We start from the raw sequence: 15291 nt of genomic DNA, 5'->3' as shown, positions 1-15291 counted from the left end.
ATCACCACAAAAGGTAAGGGAGTCAGAATGTCAAAGCAATCTTTCTTTAATTGCTTCATATCGCTAAACTTAGCAACATTAACTAGTTAATTCTTGAGGCACTGACATTGGGATCAAACATGCCTGTAATCAACCCCCCACCACACTGTTCTTGGTCGTTGACAGTTACACACATCTGAATCTAGATTAAAATTCAGATTCCCTAATTATATTAATTTTATTGTTCTCTTAAAAGTTACTAAAAAGATCCTTTGAAACCTGGAAGATGCACCTCAAAGACATATATTCTGTGAATAAGCAAACCACTGAAGTAGGCTCTGAAAATAACCACTTTATCAACAACGTAGAAAAAATTGTTCCACATCAATGCTCTGTGCCTACCAGACATCACTTACTTTGGAACTCTCCCATGTCCTTTCAGATTTACTCCAATTCCTGATGCCAGCTGAGCTGCTCTTAGTACAGGCTCAAGGTGTGAGAAACATGCTTGAACCCCTTAAGCCACCATGCACCAAACTGCCTAATTCTGAGATTGGTCGACGGCCAGTTAAGGCTTTGGCTAAAACAAGAACATTTTAAACCTTAATCACCTTGTACCAGTCCCTGAAGTGCTGTTAGGCCACCAAAGATTGGAAGCATGCCCACCTCTTTCCCTCACTGTTCCTGAATCTGGTACCTAGTGCCAAGGAACCCAGCTGCCCGGCTAAACCCTTTTGGGCCAGCAAACATGCAGGGCTGGAGGAACTCTCACTCTGTGGAATTAGTTACACTAGTGGAAAGCGAGAATAAATACTGTGAATTTAGAGCAATAACTTTGGGGATCACTTTTCACAAAGGTAAATGACAACATTACCAGTAAAGCAGCAGCAAATTAGACTTTGTGATTTCCCAGATGGTGCTGCACCTTTATACAATAAATATCACAACATAAACTCCTCGTTGTCTTTTACACCTCAGGGAGGTGATGCTAAGGTTCTTTCAGGGGCCTCACTGCAGTAAACAAACCGAAGAGAAAACTTCAGCAAACAGTTATAACATGCAGAGTTGTCACAATTACATGCCTGAGTTACACTACATATAGAGTGGCACTAATTGCACTGAAACTGGAATATTACTAACATGTAACTCAGCTACAATTTCATTTTTGTACACAGTGTTGTTGAGTAATTTCGGTGTCATTAAATGTTGGGTTGTCAAGGTATGGATTTCCTAAAAGAGCTGTACATAATACAGTAGAGGCCAAGATCATGAAGTATGCCTCACTGTGGAGAAAAGCCTTGCCATTATCTGTAAGTGCAAGACTAATAACTCTGTATAGACTCCCTGAATCTGGCACTCTCATCTTACCAGTGTATTTCATGCTCTCGTGGAAAACAAAGCACATTCTGTGCAAGCTTTACTGGTGGGCTTTTTCATTGCTAAAATAAAATAGTGGGTTGCAGGAAATGCTTTGTCATTTCTTCTTCATGCATAATAAAAAGCTAATTGAAAGACAAAAGAGAAAAGAGCACTGAAAGAAAGGAGAGAAATGTAGCAACCCAGAAGGAAAGGAAACATGTAGGGGAAGAAATATGGTCATGATATTAGAGAGAGATCTTGGGGGTCTGCAGCAGGGAAAGCAAAGGCTACCATATGAAACTGAAAGGACCAAGAACAAAATGCCAAGGATGTCTGAGAAAAAACAAAAGAGGGAATAGGAAAGAGAAGGTCGTTGCAACAGGACAGGGACAAGTTTCCTGATGCAGTGAAGATGCTGAAGAAAGGAAGAGAAGCCTTGCTGGAAGAACATGTAAAGCTATTTCCCAGCTTTGCTTTCACCATCATCTGTTGTCTAACTGGAAGATATCCATTAAACATTCTTAGTGTCTCTGTTACAATAGGAAAAATAGTAAATGTAAAAGTGATCAGCTATTCTGAAGAAGAAGAAACCAGGGTGGTCCCTTTAACTTATTGGACAAATCAGAAGCAGAGGTCCAGAGCCTAGCTCACTTCACTTGAGTTATGTAGAAGAAGCAGAAACTTTTCCTCTGAAATTAATTGATGGAATTAGTTTGCCATTTTGCTGCCATATAAATCTCAGAATTTAGGGCTTCTGTTTCTAATCTTGGTGTCAAGCAAAAATTCGTTTCCCTTCAGACATTACCATTTGTTCCAAATCACCTCCAGAGTGTATACAGTCATACATATCTATACATATATATAACTATAAAATGGTGGCCAATCTGTATCGATGCAATAGAGCCACAAAAGGCTCAAACCCAAAGACATTGTCTATATATAAGCAGTAGTAGCAGGTCAAGAAAAAAAAAAAATCAAATCTAGAAAACAGGCAGAAAGCTACCTGGCAAAAATCTCCCATCTCCGTGCTCTACCTCTTAAAAGAGACGGTGAAGAAAATGTAGGTACATATATTCTTCTAGGCACAGGTAAAAGGGGTGTTACTGCAAAGCCTTTATATGTAGAAGCACATTAAGAAAAATAGGTATGAAACTCTCAAAGTCCTCCATTTCAGCAGGTTCAGAAAATCCTTTCTTTTTGCTTTTGGATCTTCAAGAGGATTTTCAACACTTGTTAAAATGCACTTCTGAAATGAAACAGCTGATCAAAAAGCACGTTTTTCTCTCCTCAGAATGAAACAGGTTTGCCTGGCTTTAGAAGTCACCTTTCAGAAGTACAAAAAAAGATATTACTAGTGTTTTGGACAGTATATCTGAAAAAATCTGATAAATGGTTAGTTCTAAATCTTCCAAAATTCCTTCAGTAGAACTAGGGCTATTAGACTGAAATTTTAGAATGCTGAGCATACAGATTGCACCAAAGACATTCCACGTTTTTGAAAACTGAGAGGGTATTTTTGTTCAAATAGGTTTGTGCTGCACTTAATGTCTCTTTCCTTTCCAAAGGAAAGATGTATACAAAGGTAACTGACCAAACTTAAACAGGGAACAGTAGTCAGAGGTTTCTTTGGGCTTTTTTTTGTAGTTTGGTTTTTTTTTTTTTTTTAATAACTAGCCAAGAACATAAAGGGGAACTGGATTCTCTTGATGGAAAACTCTTTGCTAAAGCGGTAAGTGAGAACTAATAGCTGTACTACTTTGCCTTCTTTTGGGACAGAACCCCAGCAATTTATATTCTTCTTTTGTGTTCAGAAGCTAACAAATAAAGTAATACAACAATTCTATCATATCGCTTTTTCAGTAATTGACTAGAGCCATGGTTGATTTAACAGCTCTGAAAAACAAGAATGCAAGAACATGCATAATTTAAGAGCATCTGACACTGGCTCTCTATGGACCAACATCTACTATGAACTGATGGTTTCCTTGATTAATACTAACTCTAGTGTAAGCTGCAAACCAGCAAAATTACGAATTACCACCAACCACAGAACCAGTCATTAAGCAGAAAAGCAGCGTATTACATACGGCAATACCAAAATAATGCTATCAAAACAGTTTCTGCACATTTTAGACTCTTTACCCACATTTTATTCTTCTTATCTGCCACTCCTTAATGTAACTTCATGAAAAGATTAAGTTTAAGATGAAACACTAGACAGCTTTTCTAGTAATTGCAGTCACTTCACTTAAGAGAAAGTATCATGTGACAAAAAGGTTTACAGAAATACTAAACCCAGAAGACTAGTAAGTAACTGTGTATTCATCAAAAGCAATGTTATGCAGTGGTCGTAAAACAAGTTGCTTATCTGAAATATTGCTACAGAAAGAAACATTCAAACTAGAATAAAGACTCACATATGCCATATATTTTACATACAAAATATGTAAATCTGAATAAGTCCTTTAGTGTTGTTTGATGATGGAGGCTGATGCCAAAAGATCTGCATACTACTTGTATCTCTTAGAATGAATTTCTACCTGACTGATCTGATAAAACATTTGCACAAGTCAATCAACCTAATTTCCACCCGAATCAATTTCAGGAGCTCTTAGAAGTTGAAGACTCACAGAAATACTGAAATCATTCATTTACAAACATCACTCGAACTGCTGAAATCAGTTGCCTAGATTCATTTGTTCCTAAGCACTCAAAAGCAATCCATGCAACCATAGGCACATCGCAACTACTTTATCATACTTCAGAAACAAGTTTCTTCCAAGAACGCCTCTCTTAAGTGAAATCTGGGCATGCCAACCTCCTTCACACTACTCTGAGTTCACAACACAGTAAGTACAAGATGGTACTGAAATTTTCCATCTTCCCCATGGCAAGACATCTACACGCTTTATGCTCCTGCATATCAACGACTAAATGTGATGAGGGGATGGGATAAGCTGAGAGGCAATGGTACCTGCAACTCCAGTGTCAGCCCCATCTGCAGACAACCTTAGAGATGGGCTGGATCAGGTCAGCCCTTATGAGCCCTACCTGTGCCATACCTCTGTCAGGTTTCATTTTAGAAGAATATGCCTGGACTCAGTCCTAGGAGGCTGGTTCAAGCACAGCTTCTTTCATCTACACCCTGCTATTAGGGGACATCAAAACCCGAACTTTGTAAATTTGCTCCAAACATGTAAATAAAACCAGCAGACTTGGAAAGTGAGCATACTCTCTAATGGCTAAACAATCTCAATGGGTTCTGTACAGAGTATGTTAAAACAAGGCATCAAGGAAATCACACTTGGTTTCCTACTACTTATTTCTTGTCAAGCCATACAAAATACAATTAAAGCCAGAAAAAATTAAATGTTACTGCATTACTGTTGCTGCAATTATATGAGCCCAAGATGTTATTTAATAACATCTCCTCTCTTTTCTCTCACTACAACGTATATATGAATTTCAAGTTCAGAATGTAAAGTTTCAAGAACTTCCAGCCTGGATGTTCTTCTTTTTTTGGATACAGATGATTTTTCTGAACAGGTTGCTTCTTCCCTATTACGGATATGGAGACATATTCCAGATGAAGTATCTCATGGAATACCAAATTATGCTGGTTGACAATTTAACTTTACATTATTTGGCTGGCCATTTAGTTTTATTTACTTAATTTATCAGCTCAGAAGAACAATGACAGAGAAAGCCACATTGGGAATTATCAAGCAAATAAAATTACACTTGAATTAACAAGCTGAAATTAGTTAAGTGATTTGTGCAGCTAATCATCCTTGATGAAATCAGCTTATACTCATTTGTCAGCCTCCAAACCATTAGCACCACTACAATTCTACATACTGGGAATTTGCTGGATCCTGTGCACAACCACAAATGCATCTGAGAGTCCTACTTTCACTGGGTGGTTGGTTGAACTTATCTGTGAAACAGCAACAGGAATCTAGAAGACAAAACAGGAAGATATGCATGAAATATTGAAGTAAAAAAATCAGACTAAAAATAACAGCACTGCCAAAATTAACATTTAACCAGTGTAAATTAAAAGTCCTGAATAAATGTTTTATAGAATATAGCATAAAGGACTAGAGGTTTATTGAAGATTGAAATTACTGTTTATAATTTTTATTTTATAACAGTTTGCATTGCTTCTTATATAACAACATTCACATCAACATTTAAGAGGTGGAACAATTGTTAATGATGAAAGAGAAAAGGATAGTATTTTTCAGTAATTTATTTTCCCCAGTTGAAGAAAAAGTGGGATAATGTGCTAGTATCAGACAAGGAGGAGGAGGCAATACCTCTTGTCTACTATTGAACACACAAACTGTGGAAGTTCATCTTGGGATGAACATTTTAAAAGCTTATGGCTTAGTTAACTTGCACTGAAAACTTAAGAGCTATCTTCAGATAGCTCTGGTCCAACGATATTCATGTTTAATACATCTTGGAATAGCAGGCAAATTATCAATGTCATGGGAAATAAGAAAAATGCCAGATGGTCAATTGCTAATATCTAGAGGAAAAAATGAAAACGCTTAGACAGCCATAGACCAGTCCAGCTTTATACAATAGAGATGTTGATGTTGGGCAACATGGTTATATGAAAACAGATGTCAAGTTTGATTTCATTCTTTGGGCAAGATTGCAGCTTTGGCTGATACTTGTATAGATGAAATATCTTTAGAATTTTGGAAGCTGTTTGACTTAGTGACAAGCAGCACTTATACAATATTATATAGTTATATAGACTGACTGATCACAAATAGCAGCCATTACTAAAGAAGCAGCTCAGACTGACAGTGTATCTTTACAGTACATCTTGCTTCTCCAGACATCAGATCTAGTATTTATAAGTTTTGTCAAAGACTGGGAAGGAGACATAAATTTACTGCCCAGAAGTTCTGCAGATGATACTGGCAGAGTAAAAATAATAAAATGCCTGGATAAATTAGCAAAGTTAGACACTGCAAAAATTGCAAAGTTCTAACTCAGAGAAAAAAAAAGATTGCAAGGTAGAGGTTTGGGGACCATGTTCTAGAAAGCAGCAGTTCTGGAAGGAATCTCAGTATTGTAGTGGATGAACAACTCCAGCTGTCAGAAGAGACATCGCAGCAAGAAAACTTGTTTGATGTGGTATTTGGTTACAAAAACAGTGAAATACAGCCTAGAAGTGAGGTGGCCATTTCACTTGTACCTGCATATTAGATCATTGCTGCAATGCTACACAGACTTTGGGAGGATCTATTTCTTAAGAAGATGCTGAAAACTAAAAAAGAACTAAGAGAAGAAAGATTAAGAGTGATAATAATACTTTAAAAACATTTTCTGCTCTCAAATGTCATTAACAGAAAAGTTAAAGAGCTCTATCTATTTGGCTTCTCAAAGGGAAAATGGAAAGCTGGCTAGATTACCATAAACAAGTACTGACATGCAGAGAAATTACTCGGGGGCTAAAGAGTTTTTACATCTAGCACAGAAGGATACAACCAGAAGCTGGAAGCTACAGACAGGTACTTTCAAAGTAGAATAAGTCACATGTTCTATGTTTTAATATTATTAACCACTGGGATAAACTACCAAGGGAAATTATGATTCTTTACCCATTGCTGCTTTCAGATCACAGTTGGATATCTTACTTTTCACAGTTGTCCTTCAGTTAACCAGAAATTACTAGGCTGAAGACAAATAAAACTGGATCAAGTGTAAGAAACTGAAACACAAGGTGCTAGCTCAGCTAATCCAATAGTCTTCTCTAGCTTTACCTGTGTAAAACTACCAAAATTATACTGTTGGCCAGTACTTTTGGCAGAAAAATGCCAAAGTAAAAAGCTGGTTACACATCCAGTGAATGAGGATTCAGTATTGTCCACATGTCAATTAATATCACGACTTCTGGTATTTGAGTTGAGCACCAGTCCATCACCTTGTTCCCGAAATATCATTTAGCTTTTTCCTCATTACAGTGGTAGCTATCTAGAAGAAGTTAAATTTGAAAATATTAACAGAAAAAGTGAGTTCTGGTGAATTAAACACTGTCATAAATTCCCATGTCTTTTACTTGATTTAGTGACTGGTTTAGTGGATTTATTTAGGGGTTTTTACATACATGATCTGCTTTGGTATAACAAAGGGAATGATATCAAACCAAAATGAAAAACAGAAGTGGCTTGCAAATACTTCTAGTAATACTACAATCTAAATTTGGTTTATATCAGCTTAGCTCTGATGCAGTTATTGGAGATATGACATAAGAAGGCTGAAAGCCATTTTTTCCAAGTCTTCAAAATAAAAACCTCAGAGTTCAGAAATAAGTCTATAAACCTTCTCCAGCATGAAAGTATAAACAAAACAAGAGAATTATTCACAGTCTCAGAATACTGTAGAGAAAAGATTATATTAAGTATCAAAGAAACTGTCTTAAAAGATTTTGAGAAGGATACCCTAGAGAAGCTATTGAAAATCAAATTAGAAAAAGCACTGATGAGAAGAACACAATGACTACTTCTACTCCAAATTAGAGAGGAAACACACCAGATGAAGAAAGGAATCAGAGTTTTATGGATAAAAATGTAGCTGGAATTGGCATTATAAGTAGGTGTGTGACCAACAAAATATGCTGGCAAAATTGACAGCTCAAGGCAAAAACTGTCTGATACATGAAAATAATTATACTCATTTTCACATGTGAGTGCAAACCAGAAGTTGCACTCAGGACAGGAGTTTTTATTACTCCTTGAATAAGCCTCCTTATGTCTAGTGACAGAATCATAGAATCATTTAGGTTGGAAAAGGCCTTTGAGATCATCAAGTGCAACTGTTAACCCAGGACTGCCAAGTCCTATCACATGTTTTTTTTCTGCATTTGTAATTAACTGAACAATTTGCATCTTTCCCTCAAAAATTAAGATAAAAGCAAACTAATTTCTCTCTCCTCCTTTTTTTCTACCTCCTGTGTAATGTGGCTTGTGTGATGGGTTCTTGTAGTACAAATGCCACAAGTGGTTTGTTGGTTGGTTGGTTTTGTTTCTTTTTAAAATGGATTTATTTTCATTACAACTTGGTTCAGAGCTTGAAAGTCACTTTCATTTTTACTAGTTAATAAAAATGATGAATGGCTCAGTGATATGTGATACGAAAATAGGACACAGTATCCAAGTTGAACAGAAAATACAAAAAAAACCCAAACCACAAAACTTCAGGCGAAATTAGAAAATTTTGGAGTGGAAATATCTCAGTAGACTTTGCCAAAATCCCTGCAGGTGTCCCTGCTCCTGTGCTGGGCATTCTAGCTAAAGTGAAGAATTTGCGGGGTCATTTTCTAAAACAAATAAGGAAGTTGTAGTAGGGTCCAATCTAACAGCAGAAGCAGCCAAAATTGTGGAAATATTATTTAGCAACAAGTGTTTGTGTAAGGCGAAGAAAATATAAGTTAAGTTAGTATAGCCAGTTCTTCAGACTGAAGTACAGCCTGTGTCAAACAATTAGTCATACAGACAAAAATGCAGTCTAAGTAGAAGGGGATCCACGACCCAGAAAAACTCTTCTATTCTCTTGAAAAACTACAGTGTTGTTAAACCTGTATTTACAAAAACATATGTTTATTTTTAAAGCATGAAAAAGAAATAACTTTACAAAACGGAATATTGCAGTCAGTCAGTGATGAATGTACTGAGTGTCATTTTGTAGGTGAAATCTTTTGAATGAGATATCAAGATAAAACAGGCTTTTACCATATGATGGCCTATTAGGAAATATGCCATTTTGACAGAAGGCTTGTAGTAAACAATAAAATAATTTATTGACAATTACAGCCAAACATAGGTAGCAAGCAGATAGCTGGTGTTCTGAATTCCTCACCTGAATGACAAGATATGTCATGAGAGGTTGACATGTTAAACAGTTGAACAGTAAACTAGGAATGTGTAAGTGGTTGCTAATGGGCAGCAGGAGTTTTATGACATTACATTGAGAGGATGGATTTTAACTAGAATCATTGCACAGGGTGTGTTAGCTCTACCACAGACAATACGAACTCATGTTGTACAAGTCACCAGTTTATGAATAAGCTTCCCAAATGCACATTAGCGCAAGGGCCATTGACATCTATATTTTTGATTATACACTTCAACAAAGGGAGAAAGATATTTCAAATTAATGCTGACTTCTATTCATCATTGGGATCAATAATCTAGGCAGTATTTTCCATCAGAGTTCTCAAATTTTATTGAACTCTGAAGATATGTCAGAATCTTACCGTTCAAAAAAGAATAAAATAATGGCCTCTGACCTTACTCTGAAGGAGACTGTAAGCAGAGTGCAATTACTGCCCTACTTCAAAACTGAGTCAAATGTAAGAGCCAGAGTATGCTGCAAAATAGTAATTAGGAACACAGTAGTAATTATATAGGTTTGTCATTGCCAGTTTCCTAAACAGTTATTAATTACTTTACAGGCCAAACTGCATGAAACTTAATCCGGAATTTTAAGTTGCATAAACAGATCACCTCATAAAATCAAAGATCATTTTTTCATGTTAATATTTTTGATAATAATAACAGAGCCAAAGAAATGCCAGACATGTATAGTGCAGGCAGAATATCCACGAAGACCACATATTTTTTTTTAAGTTTTCAGGAAGCAATCACAAGGTTTGGAGTCTTGTTACTGAAAACAGAATATTATCCATCATGCGTAACAGGAGCATCAAATTTATCTAAGTGTTAGTACTTAATCAGTTCCATTCAATTCTGCTTCCTTTCACAGTAGAAAGAAATTCTACTTCAAGTCTCCTTTAGCATTATTTTCCGACTTCACATATTGGGCAATTTGAACAAGCATTTAAACTTTAATAATAATTTCTAGATGACTACATAAATAGAGAGTCATTACTATTTAAATCAACAAAGAAAGCCTTCAAGGCAAAGAAATTAAGAAAAATATCCTAAACCATTAACAAAGCCTTTGGTACTTTTGCCTAATTTTTCCTGTATTAATCATGGACAGAAAAAGCAGCTAAATGTTGCATTAAGGAACATTAGCTAGAAGCACTAATAGGAAAAGACTATCAGAATCTTAGAATAGTTTGGGTCAGAAGGGACCTTAAAGATCACCTAGTTCCAATGCCCCTGCCATGAGCAGGGACACCTTCCACTACACCAGGTTGCTCAAAGCCCCATCCAGCCGGGCCTTGAACACTTCCAGGGACGGGGCATCCACAGCTTCTTTGGGCAACCCGTTCCCCCACCCTCACAGTAAAGAATTTCTTTCTCATATTTAATCTAAACCTACCCTCTTTCAGTGTAAAGCCATTCCCCCTTGTCCTATCACTACATGCCCTTGTAAAATGTCCCTCTCTCCAGCTGTCTTCTGGGCCACTTTTAGGTACTGGAAGGCTGCTATAACAGTTATTTTGTTCAAAAAGAAGTAAAGCTTTTGAGAATTGAACTTCTGTGAAATTTAGAACATAAGAAATGAGTATTCAATAAGAATACATAAAAAAGTATGCCTCTGCAGAAAATTGTCTTTATTAGTATGTTCTGTTGGCTAGTTTGCATTGTATTGTATTTCATATGTAGTAGAGGTGCACCCGTAAAATTTTCCTGCCAGCTGACGTTTCCTGACATATTGACCATTTGCCAGAAAACTAACAGTTGATGCAAGCAAAGTGGTATTTAAAATAAAAGGTGTGTGCACTGCAAGCAAAGTAAATTGGTAAAAAGATAAATATTTGACTTGCTATAGGACTTCATTATATTTCAAATTGTTTTCACATTTTTAAAACTTGACTTTACAGCTCTTTCTCCTACCCATTAACCCTTCTGAAAGACATTTCACTACCCTGGTGACTCAGCTCCTTTTCTAAATCCTCCCCTGCCCCCCGTCCCCATCCCCACCCCAAATCTATTCTGGATTTTGGGTAACAATTGTGCATTTCAGATTGCTTCCTACTGGGCAAACAACAGGACACAGAAGACAGGGCAGAACAGCTCCTCTGATACTCTGCAACCTCAGCCAAGATCCTGCCTTGGTAGTCAACACCAGATTTATGAGGTAGCAAACCTGATGTAGGAGCAAGGAAGGATATAAAAAAAGATAATCTCAAATGGTTTGAATAAATAAGAAATAAAAGGTAAAATCTACCTGAAGTGCTTTAGACATAAGAGTCCCTCTTTGTACCTCCCTTAAATGTGTAACAGTTATTTTAAAAGTAGGTTCTTCACAACAAATGCCTGGTGTCGTCACTAGTACACAGCCCCTGTGGGACGCTTTATGAAGTTTCTGGCAACCTGTCTGCTGCATTTCTTACGTGGTGTTTCAACTTGGAAACTTTCAATGCCAATGAAATTAGGACCTCACAGATTTGCCATACATCACTGTCATTTTTGATGAACTGTGATGCTAAAATGAAATGACACCAAAAAGATGGTAGAAATCTTCTTGTGCAACTTTAACGCATGCTAGTGAGCACTCACACAAGTAATCTTACTGGAGTTAATTGGGCTCCTGACAACATGACTCACCAGCAAGAGAAATGATTCCAGAAGGGAGGACTTCCTCAGAAAGCAATGGATTCAGCTCTGGAAAGTAAATAAATTCCTAGCCAGACTTATGAGCACTAGAGTCAACTTCAAATTTACAAGTGTCGGTTTTTCTTTTCAGACAACTTGTGTCAGATCAGTGATTGGAAGTTTTATTCAATTTTCCTCATTTAGGTGACAAGATAAGGTACTTTTAATGGAAATAAAGTTGTCAATAAAGAGCGTAGTCTTCTGGAAATCTCAGTCTCCAAATCCATTCCCCAAGTAATTCTCAATGGAATACACTAATCGTAACATTCTAAGATTTTATGAAAACCTTTTGTATGTAACATGTAAGCATGTTACTACTACGACTTTAAAAAGTCTTTTTCCTTAACTATGTGTTCTAAAGTGATGTTTGGTAATTCCGTTCAGGACAATAAGTCATGACAGGGCATTTCAAAGATTCAGCAGAGGAAAAAATGTAAATTATCCTGTTTGTAAATTCCAGTTCTTTCTTCTCAGGATTAATGAAAAGAACATTAATAACTCCTCACCACAAAAGCACTGTGGTTCTGGAGGAAGCTTCTAGTAGTGCAGTGACAGCAAGTAGCCTACACCACTGTAGCAGAAAAATTGTTTATCCAGAGGTTAAATTACATACTTGCATGCAATTCTAGGGAAACACATGTGATTGATGATGTGGTCCATTTCCTCCTGTCTCCCTAAATGAATAGAAGTTTTCCACTGCCCGGCACCGTGCATCATTGTTTACATTTATACAAAATGAACACAAGATACAATCAATTTAGAGCAACTTCTATCACCCATATTAGCTTCATTCTGCACAGGGCTGGGCAGTAACAAACAGGGCAGAGCGTCTCATAATCAAGAACAGCAGTGTCCTGAAAATGTCACCATTTTAATGTCAGAGTGCATATATAGTTCTTGTCTTAAAATTACAAATTAAAATTAAACTTATCTTAAAATTACAAATCTAAGTAGTGTCCCTCTCCACTTTTCTGGGTCTTGAAAGCAGAAACTTTTCTGCAGTCTTTAAAAAGGTTTCAACAACAAGAGAGAAAGCTTTGCTGCACACTCCTTTGATCACACACAGGCTCTACTGTGCTAAGCAGAGTAAAGCTTTCATGAAGCTGGAGTTGAAATGCAAATACACTGCATTTCCATAGATGAAGTCTACTAGCCTGTACATAACATTATGTATATGTATATATGAACATATATGTATATATAACATATATGAAATAGCCTAAGCAGACTCTGCATCAGCATGTCTTTTGTAAGACAAGGAAAGCCAGGTATGTGGGCATACGAGAAGTTTCTTGTGTCTACAAAACTAATCCAGTAAGGGTGTCCTGCAGCAATCCTGTTGGCTAAGTGCAGAGACACCTATCTTAGATGAAGATATGACTACTTCTAGTAGAATAACCCAGATCCTCACTAGCTTTCTAATGAAGGAGAGTGGAGTACTATTACTTCTGCTTCATTCAGGAACATGGCTCTAACACAGGCATGGAAACCAAGCCTGGAGCTCATAACTGGTTTATAGCAGAGAGAGAAGAGAACCCATATTTTTGAAAGTCTGGACATTCAGTTGCATCACTGATTACATTTTTTAATATAAGGATGGTAACAGAGAGACTTACATCTTGAAGAGAAAGTCATACTTGGCATGCTAAACTGAGATTAAAATAATCCAAAAAAAGAAAGAAATTGGTCTTTGTCCCTAAAGGTTTGAGCTTTTCTACCTTCTGATTCTCATTTGCATGAAATTCAACTGGAGCTATAGCCTCCAGGATATAGCCTCCAGGACCTTAACAAGAATAAAAGCAGATCACCTCAAGTAACAACTTAAATTCTGAAACACTCAGAGAATGCAGAAGAGTCCAACCAAGACAGCAATGTATCGTTGCTATGAAGGCAAACCAAATGGCCTCAGTCTAACCAGTGTCATCACCAAACAGATGGAAAACCTCACAGAGCTAGAGACACAAACCAGTTATTTCTTATTTGAAATATATGAACTTTGAAACATGTCAATTGCTAAGAAAAGATAGCTGCAGGAGAAAGGTGACCTCAATACAAACCATTGATTCCAGAGTACTTTCAAAGACACCCAAATTAAGTGAACTAATTGAGCAAACTGGGCCCTACCTTTCAAAACCCAAGAGGAATTTACTAAACAATCAACTCTTACAATCACTCAAAAAAGGCCAGCTGAAATCCAGGAGTTGCACATCTGAGATGTGTTGATGGTTTTCAAGACCATCACATGAACATCACTTTTATATATATCACATTTTCAGCAAAATGGTGATCTTATAGGCAATATAATGATCTTATGTATCTGAACTTCCAAATACGCTCCCCACCCAAAAAAATGCAGGGAAATTCCTGGCAGGTATAAAGTAATTTTTCTACTTAAATGACAATTTTCAGACCCAACTTACTTCTTTGTAGCCGAAAATGATACGCCCATCACTGAGAAGGGTAGCCTGAAAAGTGAAACTGCCCAGGTTGTAATTATCCTGCAGATGTACATGGTCCCACTGGACAACTAGTGCTGTGCCTGTGAACCCCAGAGTGGGGGCAGAGAGGCAAAGGGAAGAAAAAAATGTGAGAAAAATATTAACTGACTGTAGGAAAAGTACTTAACTGCAGTTATGTGAAACAAGAACAGTGATTTGTCTCTTTCAGCAACTTTCAGCCCAACATCTCGAAATGCCAAATGTATTACAAACACAAGCTGCAACTGAAATCCTCTTAAAGGCAGACACCACAGTGCCACAAAAAACTATCTCAACTACTCACAGAAAAGTCTGCTAAAGTAAGAGTGGCCAAGTAACTTGTTTGGAATTGCACAAGGAGTAAATAATCACTAAAGGGAGGATCCAACACTCAGAGTTCAGGTGTGCTGCCACAACCACTGCTCTGCAGAGGCTTTTTACACTATATATATATGCCCTGATGACTTTGAAATGTGAAGTGCTAATAGCATTGCCTGTTTAGTAAAAGTTATTATTTGAAGAATTCAGATTCTTCCATTAACTTTGCATTAATATAAATAGCATTTTTTTTCTGCAAGGTGCAAGCCCTTGCTGAGGTTCTGCAAGTTGAAAAATATTAGGTGTTGGCAATAAATAAATGTAGTTTAAATTAAAACCACTAAGAGTTTACAGAGGGGGTAAATACTGAGTCAGGTGTGCAGGGATTTAGTTGCAAGTGGCTTGTTAATATTCATGGGAGTTCTCTGGCTGAATATCCACTTACCACACTGAAAATGTACCCCAAGCAACTTGCATACTCTGTGAGCATGTTTTACAGATGTTGAGGGTTATATTCAAGCAGCTTGGCTAAAAGAAACTTATCACCAAAACCATGTTTATTGAAAATT

At 36.9% G+C, this 15291-nt stretch overlaps 1 protein-coding gene across 1 annotated transcript in view; it reads right to left on the bottom strand.

Moving 5' to 3' along the window:
* Positions 1–15291, bottom strand: part of PLXDC2 (plexin domain containing 2) — a 271468-nt gene that overhangs the window by 56367 nt on the left and 199810 nt on the right. The window contains exons 6-7 of the mRNA XM_056336805.1: positions 14348–14466; positions 5197–5296 (exon numbers count right to left, since the gene is read on the bottom strand). Coding sequence (XP_056192780.1) covers positions 5197–5296; positions 14348–14466 — 219 coding nt within the window. The remainder of the gene's footprint in view (positions 1–5196; positions 5297–14347; positions 14467–15291) is intronic.

Source organism: Falco biarmicus, chromosome 4 (assembly GCF_023638135.1).
Source record: "Falco biarmicus isolate bFalBia1 chromosome 4, bFalBia1.pri, whole genome shotgun sequence".
NCBI classification, from domain to species: Eukaryota; Metazoa; Chordata; class Aves; order Falconiformes; family Falconidae; genus Falco; species Falco biarmicus.
Note: the sequence above shows the minus strand (reverse complement) of the source record. Positions and strands in the feature narration are given on the sequence as shown.